Here is a 22,699-nt window from a genome sequence, read left to right as displayed (position 1 = left end):
GACAAACTATCGCAGCAATACATAAGGAGTGTGAGTCTTTCGGGCGCGTCAAGCGCGTCCCTCGAGATTTCGAGACGAGTTATACGGGGTCGCATGTTGATGATTGATGAGAAATGGTACTAGTGCAGGATGGGAAAGCCTTCCGCTGCTTCGTTGATTATGTCGCCCAGCCTTGTCCTGAGGCCGTCTTACGAGCGTTGTAATATCGCAGTTCATTCTATCAGTATTCAAAGGTACTGTTATACTCTTATAGTATAACTCGTCAATGATAGACAGCACACGAGTCGGGTTTGTGGCGAAGCGCCTCTCCAGAGTATTTGTAAGATTCAGATAATGCTGTAACTGAGGATTAATGGGTATGTATGTCAATACAACTGAGCACAATTGATGAGGGCGGTGATGTGAAATGTCAATTGGTGTACTATCGAAGGGCAAATGTCTACAGTGTGAGGGCACGAACGCTGACTAACGAGCTGGCCAATGAGAGCGCCTGCTGCGCGGACAAGAATGCTTTCGTAGGCCAGCGAGCCACAGTAATGATAACACTAAGCGACAGCAGTCAGGAACGGCATTTCGCCCTTCTTCTTCACCGTCGCCGCCCGCTTGATCAGATCGTCACCAACCGCCAACCTCAGCCTCTCACACGTACTTGGCGAATCAAAGTTCCACTCACCGGGCACAGTCGTTGCCCCATTCATTTCTCTCGCGGCCTTAACTGCCTCCCTCAGGGCAAAGAACACCGTACTCCCCAAAAACAGCGGGGGCTCACCAATCCCCTTACTACTCTGCACGCTCCTCAGATGATTCCAGCTCAACGGCTTGCCATTATTGTCGGTGCGTAACATAGATGCGTTGAAGATCTGCGGAATGTCGCTGAAACCGGGGATCTTGTATGTACCCGGCCCTTTGGTGAAGAGTTGGCCGGACGCGGTGTGCCAGAGGGTTTCTTCGATGGTGAAGAGGCCTTGACCTTGGATGAAGGCGCCTTCAATCTGGCCGTAGTCGATGGCCGGGTTGATGGAGTTTCCTACGTCCTGTTGTGGTGTTAGCAAGTACACAATGAAATTCAAGTCGAGGATGTAGAACATACCATCATGATATCGCTCCTCAACACAGTGTGGTCACCGGTTAGTAAGTCGAGCTCAACCTCACTCGCCGCTGCGCCTTGCGTCCAGTAGTAGTACATCGGCTTGACAGTCTCCCAGTTCGTGTCGCCCCATGTGTAGCCCACTTTCGGCATCTTCCAGAACCCGTTTGCTGCAAGGTTCACTCTATCGATGTACGCTGCATGCGCCAACTCCTTCAGTTTGGCATCAGGACCCAACTTCTCTCTATATGGCGCCAGGCGCTCGTTGATCTGGTCACATGCATTTTTCACCGCCATGCCGTTCAGATCCGAACCCGATGAAGCAGCGGTCGGCGACGCGTTGGCGATTTGATACGTCTGGCTGTCCTGTGTATATATCGAGTCGAGCGGCGTCCCGAGCTCTTGCGCCGCAATCTGACACATCTTCGTGTACAGTCCCTGACCCATTTCCGTCCCGCCGTGGTGCAGCAGCACGCTTCCGTCGGCGTAGATCTTGATGTACGCGGCGGCTTGATTGAGATGCAGCGCTGTGGCGAAGCTGAGGCCGAACTTGCAGGGTATCAGGGCGATGCCGCGCTTTTTCCAGTGGTTTGTCTTGTTGAAGGATTGTACCGCTGACTTCCTCTTCTCGTAGTCTGAGGATTTGGAGAGTTGGTGTAGCAGCATGGGGACGTGCCAGTCTTCGTCGATCCTCTGGAAGAAGGGCGTGTGTTGGCCGATGTTGTAGAGGTTCTTTTGGCGTAGCGAGTCGATATCCATACCCAGCCCTTCGGCGATGTTGTACATGATCGTCTCGGCAAAGTACATGCCCTGCGGTGCGCCGAAGCCGCGATAGGCTGTGTTGCTGTGAATGTTCGTTCTGCAGACGTTGGCGCGGAGGAAGACGTTGGGACATTCGTAGGAGTTGTCGAGATGTGTAAGGCAGCGGTCCATTACTGCGCCGCTCATATCTTGAGAAAAACCGCCGTTGTTGTACACGTCGGCTTTGAGAGCGAGAAGCTTTCCTTCGTTTGACACGCCGACTTTCCAGCGCGCTTGGAATGGATGTCTTTGCCCGCTGAGCAGCATGTCTTCGTCGCGGTTCAGCATGATGCGCACAGGTCGCTTCTCTTTCCTTGCAGCAATGGCGGTGTAGACAGCAAATGGGACACTGCGGGACTCTTTGCCTCCGAAACCACCGCCCATGCGCTTCACGCGGCAATTGATGCGGTTGCTTGGTACGCCCAGCACTGAGCTGACGAACTCTTGGGTCTCCATGGTGTTTTGTGTAGATGACCAGACTTCAACCGCACCATCTTCGCCAGATGGAATGGAGAGCGCAGCATTAGTCTCGAGGTAGAAGTGCTCCTGACCACCCATCCTGGTGGTGCCCTCGAAGATCCTTTCGCACTGAGCAAAGGCCTCGTCCATCTTGTCGTCAATAGCGAGACCCTTCCTCAGGTTCTTGCCATGCGGGAAGAAACTATTTGCGGCGATGGCTTCGTCGATAGTCAGGATCGGTTTGAGCACTTCATATTCGACCTTCACCGCACGAGCAGCCGCTTGAGCCTCCAGCGCAGTATCTGCATACACCATACCTATGACCTGCCCATGACTGAGAATCTTACCGTTGGCAAAGAACAGCTCGTCCTTCTTGATGGAACCCCACACGTTGACGTCGGCGGGAATGCTGTTCTTGTCGATGTAGCCAACCACGCCTGGCATGGCTAGTGCTGGCTCCCAGTCGACGCTGATAATGTTGGCATGAGCCTTCGACGACATTACCAGGCCGCCAAACAACTCACGGTCGAGTCGCGGCATGTCGTCGATATATTCGGCCTCTCCAGTGCATTGTTTCAGAGCGGATAGGTGAACGACCTGTTTGCCAACGACACGTTGTTCGTAAGGGTTGTAGTCGTCTCTTGTACCGCTTGAGATGGATCGGTGAATCTCGTCCACAACCTGCTCGTCAACATGGCCGAGACCTAATTCGACTCCCGACTCATGCCAGAAGCGGAAGAAGACCGACAGTGTGAGCGTCTTGCGGTAGTCTGCCATACCTCCAGGCACCTCATACGGAAGGTTGTAGTCCTCGAGTAGGCCACCAAGTGCCGCATCCAGCGTTTCCGAGTGGAACCATGGCTTTCCGAGTATGGCAGCTTGGGTCTTCGGCGACTCTTTTGTCGTGGGTGCCATGCCGCCATAGACAATAGACGCGTCTTCAACACAATCTTGTGCATCAAGGCGTATTCGGAATGCTGCCGTCACGATAGCAATATCATCGTCTTTTCGTCTAGCTTGCTTGTACGCTTTCAATACTTCCCGGGTATCTTTCGCAGGAATCGGTATGTGAATGCGTGTGATAGCAGCGTCAGCTGGCAAGGCTGTCGTCCGGTAGGCGAGGAAGAACTTGGACATCGGAAGATCGACACTGCCATCCTGTTTGTTGACAGCCTCGAGCGTGGCACCAGCTGCTATCAGCACTGGGTTGGCATCGGAAATTGGAGAAGCTGTTGCTATGTTTCCGGCAAGGGACGCAACGTTGCGGATCTGGCGACCGGCGAAGTACCGAAGCTGCTTTCGCAGGGCTTCCAAGACCATGGCCCGTTTCCCTAGCTTTGCATATACGCCCTTGCAAATCGCTTCCAGCTCAGTCAACGGTGTGTTCGCAGCCACGACGAGTTCCTTCGCGTTCTCCAAGTCTGCGTCTGATGGAAGTATAGTATGTTTCAGATCCGCTATGTCTGAAACGTAGACAGATACTGCAAAGTCCGAGTTTTTGAAACGAACTTCGACCTGGACCTCACTAGCACCACCGACAAGCTTCGCTGAGGGGTAGGCATCTTTCAGCTCTACTAAATGCTCGAGTTTCGTAGGTCTGAACCAGATCTTCTTGTCATTGCCGTAGCACAACGGCTGAGGTTCATACTTCCACAGCGCTGGTGGGAAGATAAGCTCAGCGTCCGGCACGTATTCCTGGAACTCAATTCGAGGAACGCCCCTTTCTGAAGGCGCAGCCGGAGCCGCAAGTGTTGTTGAAGCCTTGGTCTCAGCATCAGCACTGTGCTCCTTGCTCTTCATGGGCTTTGCATAGTCGGCTCCAATAAGGTCGGAGTCCGCCTGGGGTTCTTTCTCTACGTCGACGATTGCAGGAATGTGTTCGTCGTCTGAAGTTGATGATGGTTCTGTGGGTGGCGACGACGGTGCAGACTCGCTGTCACACGAGCTGCTACCTGATCTCGAAGGCCGGTCTCGACAGCAGCCACCAGGTCTACCACACGACACCTTTGACTGGCCAGCACTGCTAGTCTTGATAAAGTCGACCACCTCTTTCGCAAACTTCTCGGCATCTGCTGTTGTGGGTTCGTCTTCTTCTGCAAGCTGTCCCTTCAAGTCCTCCGTCACGAAGGTCTTTGCAGCGTTTAAGATAGGCTTGTACCCTGTACACCTGCAGAGGTTGCCGTCTAAGTGGCCTTCCATCTCAACCTCGTGCGCGCTGAGGTGGAACTTCTTCGTCTCAGGGTTGTATGAGTTTCTGACCACAGCATATAAGCTCATGACGATGCCAGGTGTACAAAACCCGCACTGACTGCCGTGGAGCTTTGCAATCCGCTCTTGTAGAGGATGTGGCCTGTCGACATTTCCGATGCCTTCGACGGTGATGACATGCTTGCCATCAATGCCGACCAGTGGGAACAAACATGCGTTCACTGCGAGATGCTGTATTCTCCTCTTCTCATTTCGACGATCTCCCACTTGTAGTACCACTGTACAGGCCCCACACCCTCCTTCGCCGCATCCTAGCTTGGTGCCCTTGAGGTCTGGTTGGGCGCGAATGTAGTCCAGCAACGTCCAGTGCGGGTTCGGGTTGCTGATTATTGTTCTTTTCCCGTTGACGTAACATGTAATGTCTGGTGAGGTGTATATTGATTCAATGAGAGGTGTCAAAGCTTCGGTGGCGTTCAGACCTCGGAGAGGCGCCGAGGCTGCGCTCTTGGGCGGAACAGGCAGGGTCATGATGAAGTTCGAATATAGGTATCTTCTCCCAAACAACGCTCAACGCATCGTTCCGAAGATATACCTTCTCTGCGGCAATCATACGGCATCATGACCCCTCAGTATCAGCGGCATTCACACTGTCCTCACGTAATGTTATCGATGATTGGGTGCCTGGCAGTGCATTCCGAGGCGGCTGCCGATTCGTGCACCCCACTTTCCAAACGGCGGGCGCTTTGTGCCTGCTGCGACGCGTCTTGTTCGCGCCTGCCCCTCCCCCATTTCTGCAACACCACTCACAAACATCCAAACATGGGATTTGCGACAACGGACGATCGCGACGGTGGTATTAGCGGAGGTACAAGAGATAGATGCAGGCACAAGAAATGCAATTATTGAAGTTCCTGCGTTCCTCGATTCTAACATCACGTCCCCCCGAGAATATCCTGATCAGTATCTCCAAACGAACATTAGCCAGCATGCCGAAAGCAGATTCACCCACAGGCTTCAAGCAGCTTCAAAATACTGCCCTCTTTACACCCTTCAAGTTAGGGCCCATTCAGCTTGAGCACAGAATCGTACAGGCCCCTCTTACGCGCATGCGAGCGACCAAGGAGAGCGAAGGTGTCACAGTTCCCAATGACTTGAACGTTGAATACTTCAGCCAGCGCGCAAGCAAAGGTGGCCTGCAGCTAACTGAGGCGACTGAAATCGCGAAATTTGTGAGTGATGGCATGAGTGTTTATCAAACATCAGCACTGACGACATGCTGGCTGGTGGCTACCCTGGCGCACCCGGTATCTTCTCAGACTCCCAAATTGCAGGATGGAAGCAGGTCACAGATGCTGTGCACGCAAAGGGCGGGTACATCTTCTGCCAGCTGTGGCACACAGGACGCGCCTCGCCTCCATCTTTCCGCAGCGGACAACAACCTGTCAGCTCAAGTGACATTCCCATGGACGGCAGCTGGGCAGATGGCACAGTATGCGCAGAGCACCCACCACGTGCGCTGACCGTCGAAGAAATCCAACAAATTGTCAAGGACTTCGGATCCGCCGCAAAGAAGGCACGTGAGGCTGGTTTCGATGGAATCGAGATTCATGGAGCGAACGGTTACCTCCTTGATCAGTTCTTACATGACAATGTCAACAACAGAACAGACCAGTACGGTGGCTCAGTCGAGAACAGGACAAGGCTACCTCTCGAGGTCATCGAGGAGTGCTCCAAGGCCATTGGTGCAGACCGCGTTGGTATCCGTCTTAGCCCGTACAATTACTTCCAATCGACCAAGGACAGTAATCCCAACAAGCACTGGGAGTATCTTTGCGAGAAGATTGCGACATTGCCTCAGGATGTTAGGCCCGTATACGTACACATGTAAGCGTACTGTCCGGCAAATGATATTTGCGAACAAACTGCTGACGAGTACAGGGTCGAGCCACGTTTCGACGAGGTGCTCGACGAACAGGCCAAAATGGACGCTCTCTCAGCCTACACCTCGAGCGGCGGCAAGGGTGTCGAAGCCGAGGCTACAGTCAAGGTCAAGGGCAACACCCTCATCAACTTCCGCAACACCCTGAAGAAGGGTGGCGTAAAATTTATTGCAGCTGGTGGCTTCAATCGTGATAACGCAGCACCTAAGATCGAGTCTGGCGACGCAGATCTTATCATCTTCGGTCGCTGGTTCATTGCAAACCCAGATCTGCCGAAGAGGTTGGCTGAGGGTCTCGAGCTGAATCAGTATGACCGTAGTACCTTCTACGGTGGCAATGCAAAGGGGTATACAGATTACCCTTTCTACGGACAGAACGTCTCTGCCTGACTCAGTACAAGGCTGTGGGGAGTACACTGCACTGCTGGCGTTCAGATTGAAAGAAGGTACGGGCCAGCACCGATTATATAGAGTTGCAATTGCGAATAGCATGAACATCCACTTTAACTTGAAATGTTTCAGCGTCCTGCGCGTGTGATACTTTTCTCAAAATGACTTACTGTTCGGCTTAGCGTGGTTCTCGCGAGGAAGGAGCGTCTTGCGGGTGCCTAAAGAACACAACTACACCAACAGAAGATGGCCTCCAAGTCAATGCTCACCTCTTTATTGCGTAAGCAACAGACATGAACCACAGCGAATCCTCTTCCATACTTTCGACGGTACTTCCTGGTCAGCCAATGAGATGGACGGCCAGCAGGGAGGAGACGCAACGCATCAAACAACACACCTTGCGCTTGATCACCTGGAATGTCGACTACTCAGCATGTCTACACGGCGCGCGTGCTGCAGCAGCACTTTCTTGTCTCTACACATTGGTCACCCCATCCCTTGGAAGAAGGACAGCGGTTGTGATACATCTACAAGAAATCACAGCTTCAGGCCTCATTCACATCGCTCAAACAACATGGGTGCAGCAACACTTCTCACAGAAGATTGGATGACGCTTACAGTGAAGTAACACTCATTGATGTGTCGCGTTTACGGTTCATGAGTGAATATCAGCGGACCACTCTATTCGCAGACGTGTGCTTGCCCTTCTTTCAAGCAACATCAAACGGTGTAGAAGGTCTCAAGATTCTGCGCTCAGCAAACGTCCACCTCGACTCGCACCCCGGTGCATTGCGCCCAATAAAATGGTAAGGCCTAGCGCAGTAGGTACAACGACCTGAGCGTGAAGCAAGCATCGTAGCCGGCGACGTCAACGCAACGACCGCTCGCGATCAAGAACTATCCACAAGTCACAGCTTTCAGGACGCATACATCGTCCTCGATGGCACAGAACGGGATCCAGAAGGCACGACCTGGGGCTTTCAAAGCATAGATGGAAGTCGATATGGACCTCAACGACTCGATCGACAAGTCTTCTGGGGTGCTGTGCAGGTACAAAGCCTACAATGGGTGGGTGTAGGTGTGGAGGCCAGCGATGAGCAGGCACGAAAAGCTCTTAAAGATGAAGACAAAATCCCTTCGTCACCGATCACTATGGTTTGATGGTAGAATACGTCCTGGGCGATGGAAGAAGATAGGGAAATCGCATTTCGCCGACGATGCTCCATTCTCGGATCGCGCATCATTGTCGGCAATCAGTTGGCGGGTCCACCGCACGCCTTGCTCCCAACACAGCTCCTGCCCCCTATCTTGATGTCCTAGACCCGTCCTTATCAATCATGCACGCCCTATATACGCAGCAGCCAGGATCCTGTGGTCTTTATAGTCTCGAAGCCGTTGACTAAATGTTGAGCCGCGGATGTGTCAACAGCCATGTCGGCGTTTGTCAGCCCTCGCCACGTGCGTCAGGACGCCGTGAGCCGCCAGACCCCAGACCCAGTGCGTGCGTCTCCAAGGTATCCTATACCTCATGTGGGTTTGAGGCTTGCCAATCATCCTGTTCACCACCCCCCACTCTTGAGGTTGTGAGCCCGAAGGATCGTTAGCGACATTCACCCCGCCTTTTAGTGCGATGCCATAGCCTCGAGCTTGACCATGACATCTACCATGGTAGCGGATATGTTTGCCCTGATAAGCTCTCAGGAGAATACCGCTCCGACCCGGAGTTATGTGGAGCAACGGTGTCTTGCCTCGGACCCTTCGGACCCCCCCATTATACAACTCCACTCGCCCCCAACCTTCAATTGCGTACCGAGCATCACGATCTTGAACATCATCTTGCAAATTGGCCATGGCTTTAATTGTTTCCAATCAATCGAGTACTATGCCACGAGATCGCAAGAGAAGAAATGTCACAGGCAAAGTTGAAGGGAGGAAGTTTGTCTGTGACAATGCTGGGTGTGGGAGAAGCTTCACCAGAGCCGAGCACCTTCAACGGCATCTGTTGAATCATTCAACTGGAGAATACACTTGCGACAGATGTCGAGCTCACTTCAAAAGAAGAGATTTACTTGGTAAGAAAGACATTTCGTAACATTCGTTGGAGAGGATGCTTACACGGACTTGGCTCTTCAGCGTCACACACGTGCTACATTCTCATACCAGGCAAGAGTGGAAACCACTACCTGCATGTCTGTCTTTCACAATGCACGCTCTTACACCGTTTTGCTTTTCATTTGCACTTTCTTCTTGAGGGCCGTGCTTTCTCCCATCTGAGCGATCCTGAACTGTTGGTTCCAAGACTTTGGTTCACTGCGGTCTGCCCCCACTGTACGTTATCGAAGGGTCGTTGCATGCCTCACACGTCCCCTTGCCTTGCATGTACTATGGCAGACTGCATACTGTTGTCTTCGAGTATCATCACTGACAAGATGGGCAGAGAGGCATATGGCCCGTCACAAGCAGAAGGATGAAGAAGCTGGTGCTGAGGGTTGCGGCATCTTGAACACTCGTAAGATTCCTGCACACTAAACAACTCACTTCCAAAACTGACCCAAAGAAGGCAAGCGCATGTGGAAAGACGCCGAGGGCAAGATCGTGACCAAAAAGCCTGCTATTGCGAACGATGCCCAGAAGCCACAGCCGCCCCGGCAGCCACAGCACGACGAGCCACTACAGGCCCTTGCGGACTTTGCCTTGTTTTCAACTCACGAAGAAGGAGCACCAATATCACCACCCATCTCACACAACGCGTCACTGAGCAACTCTCTAGACGATCACGACTCTGGAATTGCTTCAGGATATCCACCTACAACTCTCGACCCCAACGCACTATCGTCACAGACGTTCTCGCCGATAGACCAACGTTTCTGGTCCACTGATCTCTCACAACCCGAGCCTGACCCGTTCGCTACTACCGTTTTTGACGATGCACCATTCGACGATATCTTTAACCCAGATACAGCAAGCTCGTTTAACAATCCATTTACTACGATGAACAACTACAACTGGCTCTTTGATATGGACTTGGCCCAGGCTACTCAAGTTCAGCAGCAGCCAGCCGTACACGATCCATTTCCCAACTTTTCATTCGCGAACAACAACGAATCCCAGCCTAGCCATGCATTCGACCTCCAGCTGGATCATATGAGCTTTGACAAGCCACTGTCAACAGGGGGTCAATTCGGATCGCTTCCATCACAGCGAACAGATTCAGTGGTCCACCATTCTCCCACGGCACCGTTGATCACACCACCGCTAAGCGAAGAGCAGCAACCAGAACGCAGTAACTCAACACATGTTCCTCATACCAGCGTTTCCAGCGTTCAGCCATTTACAAGTAATCTGCCTCAGATACAGCCAAACACTTTATTGCCTGACGTTGAGCGGCCAATGTCAATGTTTCAGCCCTCACGGAGCTTGCCTATAATTGATGAACTGGCTCGACAACAGATACTGGATCTTATCGACATTACCCAGCCTACGGCGCCAGATGGCAGCATCGTCATGCGAGACCATCCTCTTCTGTCTCTGAGCTGTCTGCAAACATACTGTGACTTGTTCTGGACACGCTTCAACACCACATACCCACTTGTGCATATGTCAACATTCGAGCCATCCCATGTCGACACTCTACTGCTAATGACCGTACTGCTCCTCGGGGCCACATACGGGGAGAAGGATGCCCATCAGCTTGCAGTACGTCCTGAACGCTTCAACAGTGCGATAGGCAGCTGCTGACATACACTAGGTGTGCATACATGATGTCTTGAGACCACAGATCTTTGCCAATGCTGGGTTCTCCGCAAAACCTGACTTGTGGGTGCTACAAACTATTCTGCTTGTTGAATGCTTCGGGAAGAGCAGGGCAGGGCAGAAGCAACACGACATGTCACACCTTTTCCACGGGCTGCTGATCAACCTCATCCGTCGAAGTGATTGTCAAAGCATTCGGCCGCCCACTCTGGAAGATGCCACTGATGACCTCGAAGACGACTGGCGGACGTGGGTGAGCGCTGAGCAGAAGAAGAGGTATGTGACCATGTACGGTGCAAGCTATGTTTGCTGACAGCAATAGACTTGCTCTCCTCTGCTTCATGTGGGATACACAACATGCAGTGCTGTTCTGTCAGTCCCTCTGCATGTCAGCTTTCGAACTTCGATCAAATCTGCCTTGCGATCAGTCGCTCTGGGAAGCTGACTCGGCAGAGACCTGGCACCAACTAAGGCAGAAGCAGCCCCCTACCCCGCTGTTTCTGTCTTGCTTGAAGATGTATCTGCATTCCAACGCCACGGCAGTCCCAAAGAACCTCAACAACCTCTCCCGTTCACTCCTCCTACACGGTCTTATGTCGGTAGCATGGGACATGCAGCGCCGCGATCAGACCTCGCTCGGCGACCCCATCACCGCCAACCCCCTCGGTAATTGGCAATCCCGTCTCGCAATCTCCTACATCGCCTGGCATGCCGACTACGAAGCCTTCTGCAACACCTACAGCGCTCGCCTTCCTTCGCAAGACCATTTCCTGGCCAAAGAATTCCAAGTTATACGCTCCGCAACCCTGTCCCTCTATCACTCTGCCCACATCCTCCTGCACACGCCCTTCCTCGACTTGCAGATCTACGCTGGGGCACGCCACATCCTTGGTCGCCCTGTCGCGCGCGCAGACTACGCACGCAGCCAGCGCATTGTGAAGAAATGGGTCACAGAAAACGTCAAAGAAGCAGGCAAAGCCGTGTGGCATGCCGCTGCACTGGTGAATCAGGGTGTCGATGTTCTCGACGGCGAACTCGACGTCGGTGCCGGGCCCCTCTGGCACCATCCTTGGGCCGTGTATCTGGGTACACTGGTCGTGTGGGGAGTGTGGTATGCGCGCCCTGTTCCTCCTGCGACGGCTATTCAGGTCGAGATGCCGCCGTTCCCGATGCATGATGATGAGGATGAGATTATTTGGGATCCAGCGGCTGAGATGAAGAGTCTGCTTGATACGATTAGTAAAGCTAAGCCGGAGATGGTGCTGCAGGTTGGGTATAACGAGGGGATTTCGGGCGCGGTGGGGAAAAGAGGGACAAATGGGCTTGTGGTGTGTGTGATTCGGTGTTTGAGTAAGGTCAGGTGGGCGGTGGTGCATGATGGGATGATGGTACTTAGGGGGTTGGTGCAGTGGCGGCTGGTTGGTGGGAGTGGAGGGGCCATGTTTTCGTAAGGATTGGACACTTAGGATGATTGATACCAGGCTAGTGCAGCGCGGTATTATTATATGCAATGTTATTATATGAACTGAATTGCAATGCCGAAATGACAACTTGTAAACACATATTGGTACATGAAAGGAAATGCCATGCCATCGAAGGCAGCGAATGAGGCCTTGAGCACTAGACATCCATCACATGACAGCGTTAACGCAAGCCCTGCGAAAACGTCTGCAAGCTTCTTTCGCAATGCATTTTGCTAGTATCTCCTTTTTTCTTGATGAACGAGATTTCTTGCCCTTGTCTCTTTGGCGGCTTTGAGGCTAGTTCCAGACCCCTTGTTAGTGTTTTGCTGAGAGGTTAGTGGGCGAGCCCATTTCAGGTCCAGCAGGCTCAGTGTCAGGTGCTTTATTTGTCGCGGTGTCTGTTCAATTGAGTCTGAGAGTTCGACGTTGCTCAGCAGCTTTCCTCCGACCTCAAAGGGAACATCAGCGATGGTCGATAACGATGCAAACTTAAGTCTCATTTTTTGAGCATTAGGTTCCGCTTTGGCGATCTAGCCTTGCGTCCACACGCATCAGAGGCAGCCGAGTCACCTACCAGATGGGACGTTAGCGTGTAGGCTCTTCACCTGCCTGTACGTCTGTCGTGGCTTCTGGTCGATCTAGCTTAATTGTTGGAGTATGTTGAGAGAAAAAGTACTACGCTGGATTGGCTATCTGGGCTGGGCTGAGCTACATATATATAGATAGCCATACATGAGCTATCCTAACTGGTACTAGAGTAGCTCTGGCCAAGGCCGTTGGCCGTTACATCAATAGCCTGAGAAGCCTCAACGGTAACTTCTTGATTTTCGTCCTGAGATACCGATACAGGTGCTTTGCTCCAGGCGCTTGTTGCTGGTTCTAATGATGGTGTCGTCAACGGCACTGTAGATGCTTTGTGGTTGGTTGAAGGAGTTTGCTATTCGACGTGGCCGACTGTGCCGTCCGTACAACCGCAGCCAGGTTGCTCAAAGTCATTCTCCCAAACCTGGCATGATGAAATTGTGTCTGACTGATGGTCTGATGAAGGGATTATTGGCGTTATCCCAGACGTTGTCTAAAGGCCGTTCGACATGCGAGGCAGAAAATCCATTGGCCCCTTCACGTATTAATGTCTATCGTACTCCGGTAGATGTCCCGTCTTGCTGCAGGGTGGCATCGAGGATAAAGAGAATTCCAATCATGTTGGTCTCTCTCAGGTTCGACTGTCTCTATGAGATAATTCCCGCCATCCCGAGACCCAGATTGTTCATGACTAAAGTCTCGTTGCCTTACGAATACAACTACACCTCCTCTCTGTGTTTACTGTAAACATTTACGCAACGGACTTCACTCAGTACGGATAAGGTGCATAATTGAAGGTGAGGTTTGCGGCCAGAAGCAGTACGCCGCGAGAACGAATCAAAGAGCATACGGAACAAACGTGCACCGCAACATGAAGGAGAGACGCTGGTTCGAATTTGGTATATAATGGTAAACGAATGACTTTGTGTACTGGAAGTGTCGAAAAGAATCGAAGTTACAATGGTCTGAGCGTAGCATCGGACTAGCGTTTAGAAAGGGCGACACTTCCCAAAAGTGCACGGAAACTAACATCCACTCCACATGTACGCATGTATGCAGTGCGATTCCGTCTTCTATTCGCAATCGGCGGGCGTTGGCGTTCGGATCTTTGAGGGTCCAGCCTTTGCAACAGCCTGAACGCTATACAAAGCTCGGTATCGTTGCAGGTCCCTCAACTGTGGACACGACTAGGTGAAGTATCTCCACATCTCACTCTCTTCTCCATCACCCAGCTCGCTTGTCTTGACTTCCTGCGCCTTAATCTTGACACCCTGCTGTTGATTCCTTCTGCGATTGTCCATCTTCATCCAGCCGCCCAACCACAACGTGAACACGATGCACGTCACATTACACGCCGCTGTCGCAGCCAGCGTTGGAATGTACTTCGGTGCATACTCCTGTCTGAACGTCGCAGCCGACACGATGCCGCCCAAATTGCCTAGACCTACTAAAAGACCTGTTGTGGCTGCACGAGCGTTCTCGTTGAGATTGTTGTTGTTGTGCCACGAGTGGAACAAGCAGCTGGGAATGTACGCGCCGGCAGCAAGCATGAAGCACGCAAAGTACGCTACACCTTTGTTGGCCAAGACATCGATTGATGCAAGGATGATGAGGCCGACGAGCGAGACGCATAGCGAGAAGACGACGTGGAAGGTGCGTTCGCGAAAGTGGTCGCTGCTGTATGTAACGCACAGCAACACCACGAATCCAACGGCATTCGGCGCAACGGTCCAAAGATTCGTCTTGACAAGGCTGTAGCCAAGCCTTTGAACGATCTGGGGCAGGAAATTGGACGTCGTATTGAAAGCGACCGGATAGGTAAAGGCGATGATACACCAGGGGACCATCTTCCAATTGCTCCACTCCTTGAAACATTCTCTCATGTCGAAGTCGTGGCTTGTCGAAGATGATAGATCGCGCAGTGTGCGGCGCTCAGCTACTGCTCGCTCGGCCACGTTGAGGAACCACGCCGATTGAGGGGTAGCAGGCAGCCAGGCGTAGGCAACGAACGCGATTACGACAGTCATTGCGCCTGGTCCCAGTCAGTATTGTACTCCATGATTTCAAAGTCCTTACCCTCAACGATGAACAGCCACTTCCACCCCGGTATGGTAGCATGGTGGATCTGGAACATACCAAACGAGATCAACCCACTAAAGGCTCCAGCAAGCAGCGCACTCCCGAAGAAGATCGCAATGCGAAACCCAAGCTCTCCACGAGTGTAGAAGAGTGTCAAGTAGAATACTACACCAGCAAAGAACCCAGCCTCAAAAGCGCCCAGCAGCAGTCGAATGACAAGCATGCCAGCAAAGTTCGTCGTGGCGCACTGGAACAGCGCCATTGCGCCCCAGCCAACCATTACTGTATCTCTGTCAGCTCTGATCTCTTCGACTATCATGAGGACAATAACCAAAGGAGAACTTACGGCTAGGCAACATAATTCTCCCACTCCACTTCTTCGTCAATATATTCAGCGGCAAATCACACAGCCCATTCGGAATGTAAAACAGCAAAATCAGCAGACTGTACTGCTCACCTGTAAACCCCAAGTCCTTGTCCATGCCGTCCGTCTTTGCGTTGCCGAGGTTGCTGCGGTCGACGGAGTTGAAGAAGTACATCAAGGACAGGAAAGGGAGCAGGTAGAAGTCGAGTTTGCGGACTGAAGACGTTAGATGGAGAAGACGTTAGATGGAGTCGTAGCGGATGAAAAGAGGGGAACTACCGTATGCGCGTTCGGCGGCCTTATCGATGGTCTCGAGAGCTGTGCCTGTGCCATGGACCTTTTCGAAACTGGTAGTTGACATGTTGCGTTTCTCTTCGTCGATGAAGATGGTTTGTGTTTGGTAGGATGAAGAGCGATAATGTTCGATGATCGACTGGAACAAGAAGAAGACAAGGTGGACTCATCGAAGACTATACAAAGTCGACAGCCGTGCCAGCTGAGGGCTTCAACGGGGTTGTCGATAGTTCAATGTTACTACTTTCCCTATATACATGGTTGCTCCGCACTCTCAAGCACTGCACCTCCATCTTTGATTTACTCCTATCGAAAGCATAAACTCTCACTTATAGTCACATCCGACACAATCGGATCATGGGGTTCAGGCAAGTGCATGCATCCTATGATAGGCTGATAGAAAGTGACAAAGGGAGAAGATAAGAGTGGGGGCACCTGAGTCTGCATGTGGTTTGGTGGCAGAGATAGACGAGAGAGAATGTGTACCACGACGTGTGCAGAACTCCACTGGAATTCCGCGCAGTCTCTGGCGTGCACCGTTTCGAACCTGCAACATCGCATTCGGGTAGATCTTGGAAGTCGTTGGCGTATGATTTAGAAGAATAGAGTGAATTTCATACATGGCAGCATGCTCTTTACAACAACGTGTATCATGTATATCGCCCCAACCCACAACTCAACGCCGTAACTATGCTTTAAGAAACGTATCCGTCAACCAAAAACTCTACTGATCCTTCATGAAGCCCTCGTAGTAGTCATCCATCCAGTTGACGGCGACCATACCGTTCTCCCTGCTGCCGCTTGCAAACCTGCGTACTGTGCCAACGTAACCATCAGGACGTACGTTCAAAACAACGACCTCGTTCTCATCGAGTCCATCAAGCCACTTGTCCGTGACGGACTGCTTACGAGTGTCTTTATGGGGCACATCGTCGAGGTAGAACGACCAGGAAGACTCGCGCAAGACAGGTGGTAAATCCTTGATCTCGATCTCATCACGGTTCTGATCAGTGACCAGAGCATATGTGAAGATGCCGCTGACAGGTGTGTATCGCTCAGGAATGACGAATTGGTCATGGGGCGCGGCAAGAGGGGGTTGCATGGTATACGAGGCGTTACCTGCGGCGGTGATGCGGCCAACGTACGAGCTCATGCCAGACTGCTGGTGGCATATTGTCTCGAGGAAGGGCATTGCTTCCTGTACGTTGTGGCAGAAGAAGTAGATGCGGAACTGACCGAGTGCAGGGATGTCGGTCTGAATATCGACGGGGTTCGAGTCGATGAAGCGCGTGACCTTGGCAGGAGGAAGGAGGAAGCCTGGTGTGAGGTGACCTCGTGTGTACCCCTTGGCGTGTACGTTCACAACATTTGGTGTGTAGCTGACACCGTATCCGGAGATGAAAGCGACGTTCTTGGTGAAGTTTGCTGCAAGCGCAGCTGGATCTCCCTCATGGAAGGCATTGGCGTGCTCATAGTCGAAGTCGATGAGGTCCTGGGCAATCTTCTTGCGTTCCTGCTCGTAGGTCTCCATCAAGCTAGGCTTGGCAAGTCCACGAACAGCAAAGTTCATCTTCCAGGCCAGATTCCACGAGTCATGCATCGACGTGTTCATACCCTGTGCAGCTTTTGGCGAGTGGGTGTGACTAGCATCTCCAGCAATGAAGACTCTTCGTTCGGTGTCGGTGAACTTGGAAGCTACCCTTTGTCCAATCTTGTAACGTCCAAACCATTCGACGTTCCTCCACTCCAGTCTGTAGGGTTGCAGAATGGCTCGTGCACGGCTCTGTACAAATTCCTGGGGAGTCTGTTCGCCTGCTGACACAGCCGCTTCTGAGCCTGGTCGGAGCTCAATGTACAGACGCGTCAGACCACGTTCGCGAGGGATCATCAGGACCGAGCCCAATGTCTCTGACTGAACAACGACCTTGCTCCAGATATCTGGGAAGTCTGTGTCTAGTACACCATCCAGCACACCCCATACTGCATCTGACGACGCTCCAACAGGCGTTGAACCCGGGATAGCCTTTCGCACTTTGGAGTGCGCTCCGTCACAGCCGACAACATATCGAGTTGCGAATGACTTCTTGGCTTGGCTGACATCCTGCCTGCAGCTGACGGTCAAGGGCCGTATCATTTGTGGTGTGTATTCAAGACTTTCGAAGGCTGTGTTTCGCAGCACCGTGGTGCCGCGTTCTCGAAGATCGTCCTCGAAGACAGCTTCTACCATGCCTTGGTGGACCAACAAAATGTAGGGATCGAGAAGGTCGACTACAGGCGGGTAATGGACCTCACGACCGGTTCGATGCAGTGGCTCGTCGGTTGAGGACTTCCAGAATGATATGTCGAAGATCTTCACACCCTTTCGCAGGAGGGGCTCTGCAACACGCATCTGTCGCAGAGTCTCAATGGTCTTGGGCTGAATGCCATCGGCGCGTCCAGTTGAGGTACGGTCGGGTCTATCGTCGATGATTCTTGTCTTGATGCCATATCTTACGAGGTTGTCACTATACCAATTAACTTTGTGGAATATATTTGTTTCATACAACGTACGCAAGCATGAGACCAGATGGTCCAGCACCAACAACTAGCACATCGCTCATAAAGCTCGAGTAGTCATCGTCCTTGGTGTATGAGAACTGTGACGCAACCTCTAAGCTACTACCTGAGGAACGGGAGTCCATTGAGTCGACAGTAAGTCCGGGCGCCATCTTCTGCAGCTTTGAATGACCAGTAGGCGATGTTCTTTGCGAGGGAGGCGGCGTCTGATCAAATCCTGAGCGCTTCATGAAGTTCCATATTGAGGGAGACATGCTATATGGCTGGCCGTTCCTGATGTCGGTCCGCTACGTTCGAAAATGGGGGTACCTGAGGGATTCAGGAGGGGCAAACGTTCGAGCATCTGCTCGAGGTCTGCCCAGTTCCAACTGATGTAGGGCTGTCATGGCATGGTCCAAGAGCTCAGTAGCTGTGAAATTCTTTTCACAGGCCCCAATCAATGAGGTGACCCGTACATGGGGTTGCCGTTCGACGAAAACAGTGCATTGCAAAGTTGTTTTGGGCGACAAACGGAAGGTGCGACTCGGAAGCCCAGAACCCCACCTTTCATCTAGCAGGGTCCGAGCTGGAACCTCCACCACACTCCACCGTCATTCCGTCCTACGCGCGCGCGGCCGATCATGGAATCAACTGCAGCATGCGATTACGCTCTTGCTGCGCTCTCATCTCGTGAATTTAGATACAAACGATGAATGATAAGGACCACGCGTGCTGTGGACAACCTGCGCTCCACGCTTGCTCCTAGCCCATCTCACCTCCACCAACTTCGCCATGACCGCCTCTGAGGTACCACAGTGGCTGCAGACCGTTAACGAGAAACGGCTCATACGCGAGAAGGCCATTCACAACTTCCTTGGTGCAGACAAAACACGCTTCGAGGTACTTCTTTGCCCCTGAGTAAACCCCAAACAGAGAATTGACGGCGTGCTAGATACTGCAACTCGACGCTTTAGGAAGCACCAAAAGCAGTGCACGAGACGTTACCGCCATTGATAGCGTCGATAACACTCTGCAAGCGATTGCTTCTGGCGCCGTGAGTGCGTCAACGCTATGTGCTGCCTACGTGCACCGGTAGGCTCCGTGCGCAACTCCAAATGATCGTACCATTCTCACACCATAATTTCATAGGGCTATTGATGCTCACAAACGTGTACCGTTCCCCACCCAACCTAAATTCCGGGCCACATTGCTGACGGGCACAGACAAACTGGCACGTTTAGCTTTATGATTATCTGGGAAGTTTGGCTGACGTTGGCAGCCTTACCGAAATTCTTTTCGACGAAGCGATAAAGCAGGCCAATGGGCTCGATGAGCATTTCGGAAAACATGGCAAACTCGTGGGACCCCTGCACGGCATATGCATGACTTTGAAAGATCAGTTCGACGTTGAAGGATTCGACAGCACCCTGGGCTATGTCGGGCGTGCTTTCAAGCCAGCTATGCAAGACTGCGTTTTGGTGTCGCTTCTGAAGCAGATGGGAGCCATCATTGTCGCAAAGTCGAACCTTCCGCAGTCGATCATGGTACGTCACCGGCACGAGGCCTCCCGTTCCGGTGCCGCGTATAGTCGTAACGCTTACAATTTTCTTCTCACAGTGGTGTGAAACAGACAACCCGCTATGGGGACTCACCGTGCATCCGAAGAATCCCGAATTTACCCCCGGAGGCTCGACGGGCGGAGAAGGCACGCTCTTGTCGCTCCGAGGCACAGTAATTGGATGGGGAACGGACATTGGTGGCAGCATCCGTATACCGTCCCACATGAACGGTTTATACGGATTGAAGCCGAGTGTAAGCTATACCCTACGAGGCAAACTGCTCGCATACTATTCTTGCAGCCCACTGATAGCAAAACCAGAGTACTCGTTTACCGTACCAAGGCGTGTCAGTGTCGACAGATGGTCAGGAGCATGTGCCATCGGTGATTGGGCCGATGAGTCGGTGCATCGACTCGCTCGTAGCTGTGACCAAGGCTGTCATCGATGCGAGCCCGTGGGACCATGATCCAAAATGCTCTCCAGTACCCTGGCGGTCAGGATTGTTCGAAGACGCGCAATCTCGGCCGTTGCGTATCGCTGTCATGAGAGATGACGGTGTAGTGCGACCACATCCGCCTGTGGCACGCGTGTTGGAGGAAGTTGCGGCAAAACTTAAGCGAGCTGGCCATGACATAGTGCCTTGGAATCCAGGCAGTCTGCATCAGGAATGCATCGATATCATGGACCAATACTACACGGCTGATGGAGGCGAAGACATTAGGCGAGACGTCGAAGCTGGCGGTGAGCCTTTCATTCCACATGTTGAGGCACTGATCAATAGGGGCAAACCAATCTCTGTTTACTCGTATTGGCAACTGAACAAACAGAAGGTCGATGCGCAGAAGCGATACCTGGAGCTTTGGAAGTCGACAAGAAGTGCAAAGACTGGGGAAGAGATTGACGTTCTCCTCACCCCTGTGATGCCTCACACCTCAGTCCCACACCGCAAGTGTCGGTGGGTTGGATACACCAAGGTTTTCAACTTTGTTGATTATCCTGCGGTGGTCATACCTGCTGGCCAGGTTTCGAAAGAGTTGGATAGCGAGGCGGCCACAATGATGGATACGTATCAGCCCAGAAATCCATTAGATGAGTGGAATTGGAGCTTATTCAATGTGGATGCGATGGACGGCATGCCGGTTGGTGTGCAGGTCGTTGCGCGCCGACTCAACGAAGAGAGAGCGCTGGGAGCGGCGAAAGCCATCGACAACATTCTGAAAGATATGCAGCCTGCTGCTGGGTCAAGGAATGGCTCTGCAACATGAACACGAACGCTTCGCGATCATCGATCTCGAGCTTGGGCCTTCCACCGTGCGCATTTGCTACTCATGAAGACCAACGAATTAATGAAGAATGATCACATCAAAATCTTGTTCCATTTCACTTTCCATTATTCACAGCTTATCCGAGAAGCAGATATTGCCGACCTAGCAAGGCGTCTCCTTAATGATAGCAATCGCGACGGCCAGTAACAGATATCACGATACATCACAGGATTGCCGACGGCGGCTTCTGGAAACGCATCGGAACGGGAGCTAACACATGCGACACACGACTAACCCAAACGATAAGCATCCGTCGGTCAGGGTTGGAGGATCAAAGGTCCGCCCCCACCTTACAACTGCTGCCCCACCACTTGAGCCCTGCGTCACGATCCAACATAAGCGGGGGTAGCTGTTTACTTTCCCAAACACTGCTTCAAGCTTGCCCTGCATTCCCCTTCACTGCTTCCTGCCATCGTACCTCCTCTCCAACTTCAATACTACCAATTACCCAGGTCTCAAACATCAGCATGGGCAAGAAGAAGGTTCTTGTGAGCTATGGTGTTGACATTGATGCTGTACGTATGGTTGTTTAGTTATCAAAAAGCGCTGACAATGTTAAAGGTCGCAGGCTGGCTTGGTTCCTACGGAGGCGAGGACTCTACGAGTGATATCAGTAGAGGTTAATTGGCTGTTGTCGAGTAACGAAACTGGAGCCTGACATGTTGCAGGTCTCTGGGCAGGAACAGTAGGCACACAACGCCTGCTGAAGCTGTTCGAAAAATACAGTACCTTCTCAACTCTCTACCTCTCCACTACTGTAGCTAACACGTCTAGAAATTAAAGCAACATGGTTCATACCGGGTACGACAACCTCACATTCGTCAGGCTTTCGCTCCCGAGCATCCTTGTGCTAACGAGTCAGGTCACACCCTCGACACATTCCCTGAAGATTGTGCCGCTGTCCGTGATGCAGGGCACGAGATTGGTTTACATGGCTACTCGCACGAGAATCCCGCGGATATGACTTTCGAGCAACAACGCGATGTTCTCGACAAGACCTACAAACAGCTCACAGAGTTCTGCGGCAAGCCTCCTCGGGGCTCGGTAGCGCCATGGTGGGAAACTTCAGTCGAAGGCACAGATCTACTGCTCTCCTACGGCATCGAGTATGATCACAGCATGTCACACGAAGATCACAGGTGCTACTGGCTACGCACAGGCGACGAGTGGACGAAGATCGACTACTCGAAGAACGCGGTTGACTGGATGAAACCGCTCACAAAAGGCAAGGAGACGGGTCTCGTGGAGATCCCAGGATCATGGTACATCGACGATCTCCCACCAATGATGTTCATGAAGAAGAGCGCAAACTCACACGGCTGGGTGAATCCTCGAGACGTCGAGCAGATCTGGATGGATCATTTCGACTACTTCTACAGGGAGTACGATGAGTTTGTCTTCCCAATGACAATCCATCCGGATGTCAGTGGGCGACCGCATGTTGTGCTTATGCACGAGCGGATCATCGAGCACATCAACAAGCATGAGGGTGTCGAGTGGGTGACGATGGAGCAAATGGCGGATGACTTCAAGAAAAACAATCCAGTACCTGAAGGCGCGAAGGTGCCCGCGCCGCCTGGGGAGATTTTGAGGCAGCAGAAGGACGGCAAGGCGTACTCGTTGATTGACTACAACGGCCCGACAGAGTTCAAGTAGCTTTGTTTTCGATAAATTCAACAATATCTTCTTGAAACTTTGCCGAGTGCCCTGACAGCCCTGGAGTTAATGTGTCTACGCCTGTTTCGGAACGCTTATGATCCCGGTTTGGGCACCGCGTGATCTTTGTGCAAGCTTCGAAACTCACTCGCACCTTTCTTAATATGTTGAGCAACGATTTGTCAGCTTGTGGGCCTTTCTGGTC

The 22,699-nt window shown here is 52.2% G+C and overlaps 8 protein-coding genes across 8 annotated transcripts; 5 read left to right on the top strand and 3 right to left on the bottom strand.

Annotated features, from left to right (window-relative positions):
• Positions 1 to 418: 418 nt before the first annotated feature.
• BU25DRAFT_403344 (xanthine dehydrogenase/oxidase) lies at positions 419 to 5,083 on the bottom strand (the record flags this gene model as incomplete). Its single annotated transcript, XM_033705077.1, has 2 exons — positions 419 to 1,034; positions 1,091 to 5,083. The coding sequence occupies 2 exons, from the start codon at positions 5,081 to 5,083 to the stop codon at positions 546 to 548; spliced, it is 4,482 nt and encodes a 1,493-aa protein (XP_033556243.1). The 3' UTR covers positions 419 to 545.
• Positions 5,084 to 5,466: 383 nt separating this feature from the next.
• BU25DRAFT_443426 (FMN-linked oxidoreductase) lies at positions 5,467 to 6,990 on the top strand. Its single transcript, XM_033709358.1, has 3 exons — positions 5,467 to 5,784; positions 5,835 to 6,439; positions 6,494 to 6,990. The coding sequence occupies exons 1-3, from the start codon at positions 5,542 to 5,544 to the stop codon at positions 6,882 to 6,884; spliced, it is 1,239 nt and encodes a 412-aa protein (XP_033556242.1). The 5' UTR covers positions 5,467 to 5,541; the 3' UTR covers positions 6,885 to 6,990.
• Positions 6,991 to 9,329: 2,339 nt separating this feature from the next.
• BU25DRAFT_353118 (uncharacterized protein) lies at positions 9,330 to 12,088 on the top strand (the record flags this gene model as incomplete). Its single annotated transcript, XM_033703435.1, has 5 exons — positions 9,330 to 9,393; positions 9,445 to 10,580; positions 10,633 to 10,913; positions 10,960 to 11,971; positions 12,047 to 12,088. The coding sequence occupies 5 exons, from the start codon at positions 9,330 to 9,332 to the stop codon at positions 12,086 to 12,088; spliced, it is 2,535 nt and encodes an 844-aa protein (XP_033556241.1).
• A 1,647-nt stretch (positions 12,089 to 13,735) lies between these two features.
• On the bottom strand, positions 13,736 to 15,432 carry BU25DRAFT_378485 (MFS general substrate transporter). The gene is made up of 4 exons (XM_033704176.1): positions 15,405 to 15,432; positions 15,108 to 15,341; positions 14,759 to 15,043; positions 13,736 to 14,714 (listed from the first exon to the last, which is right to left on the bottom strand). Exons 2-4 carry the CDS (start codon positions 15,298 to 15,300, stop codon positions 13,870 to 13,872), a joined length of 1,323 nt encoding a protein of 440 aa, XP_033556240.1. The 5' UTR covers positions 15,301 to 15,341; positions 15,405 to 15,432; the 3' UTR covers positions 13,736 to 13,869.
• A 583-nt stretch (positions 15,433 to 16,015) lies between these two features.
• Positions 16,016 to 18,471, bottom strand: BU25DRAFT_378483 (FAD monooxygenase-like protein). The gene is made up of 2 exons (XM_033704175.1): positions 17,970 to 18,471; positions 16,016 to 17,923 (listed from the first exon to the last, which is right to left on the bottom strand). Exons 1-2 carry the CDS (start codon positions 18,227 to 18,229, stop codon positions 16,144 to 16,146), a joined length of 2,040 nt encoding a protein of 679 aa, XP_033556239.1. The 5' UTR covers positions 18,230 to 18,471; the 3' UTR covers positions 16,016 to 16,143.
• Positions 18,472 to 18,564: 93 nt separating this feature from the next.
• BU25DRAFT_415559 (uncharacterized protein) lies at positions 18,565 to 19,139 on the top strand. Its single transcript, XM_033707567.1, has 2 exons — positions 18,565 to 18,854; positions 18,907 to 19,139. The coding sequence occupies exons 1-2, from the start codon at positions 18,747 to 18,749 to the stop codon at positions 19,048 to 19,050; spliced, it is 252 nt and encodes an 83-aa protein (XP_033556238.1). The 5' UTR covers positions 18,565 to 18,746; the 3' UTR covers positions 19,051 to 19,139.
• A 20-nt stretch (positions 19,140 to 19,159) lies between these two features.
• On the top strand, positions 19,160 to 20,871 carry BU25DRAFT_415557 (amidase signature enzyme). The gene is made up of 4 exons (XM_033707566.1): positions 19,160 to 19,185; positions 19,234 to 19,498; positions 19,572 to 19,766; positions 19,834 to 20,871. The coding sequence occupies exons 2-4, from the start codon at positions 19,337 to 19,339 to the stop codon at positions 20,776 to 20,778; spliced, it is 1,302 nt and encodes a 433-aa protein (XP_033556237.1). The 5' UTR covers positions 19,160 to 19,185; positions 19,234 to 19,336; the 3' UTR covers positions 20,779 to 20,871.
• Positions 20,872 to 20,912: 41 nt separating this feature from the next.
• On the top strand, positions 20,913 to 22,507 carry BU25DRAFT_415556 (polysaccharide deacetylase family protein). The gene is made up of 5 exons (XM_033707565.1): positions 20,913 to 21,353; positions 21,400 to 21,457; positions 21,507 to 21,563; positions 21,613 to 21,639; positions 21,701 to 22,507. Exons 1-5 carry the CDS (start codon positions 21,306 to 21,308, stop codon positions 22,492 to 22,494), a joined length of 984 nt encoding a protein of 327 aa, XP_033556236.1. The 5' UTR covers positions 20,913 to 21,305; the 3' UTR covers positions 22,495 to 22,507.
• The last annotated feature ends 192 nt before the right edge of the window (positions 22,508 to 22,699 follow it).

This window comes from Macroventuria anomochaeta (genome assembly GCF_010093625.1).
Source record: "Macroventuria anomochaeta strain CBS 525.71 unplaced genomic scaffold BU25scaffold_48, whole genome shotgun sequence".
Taxonomy (NCBI): Eukaryota; Fungi; Ascomycota; class Dothideomycetes; order Pleosporales; family Didymellaceae; genus Macroventuria; species Macroventuria anomochaeta.
Note: the sequence above shows the minus strand (reverse complement) of the source record. Positions and strands in the feature narration are given on the sequence as shown.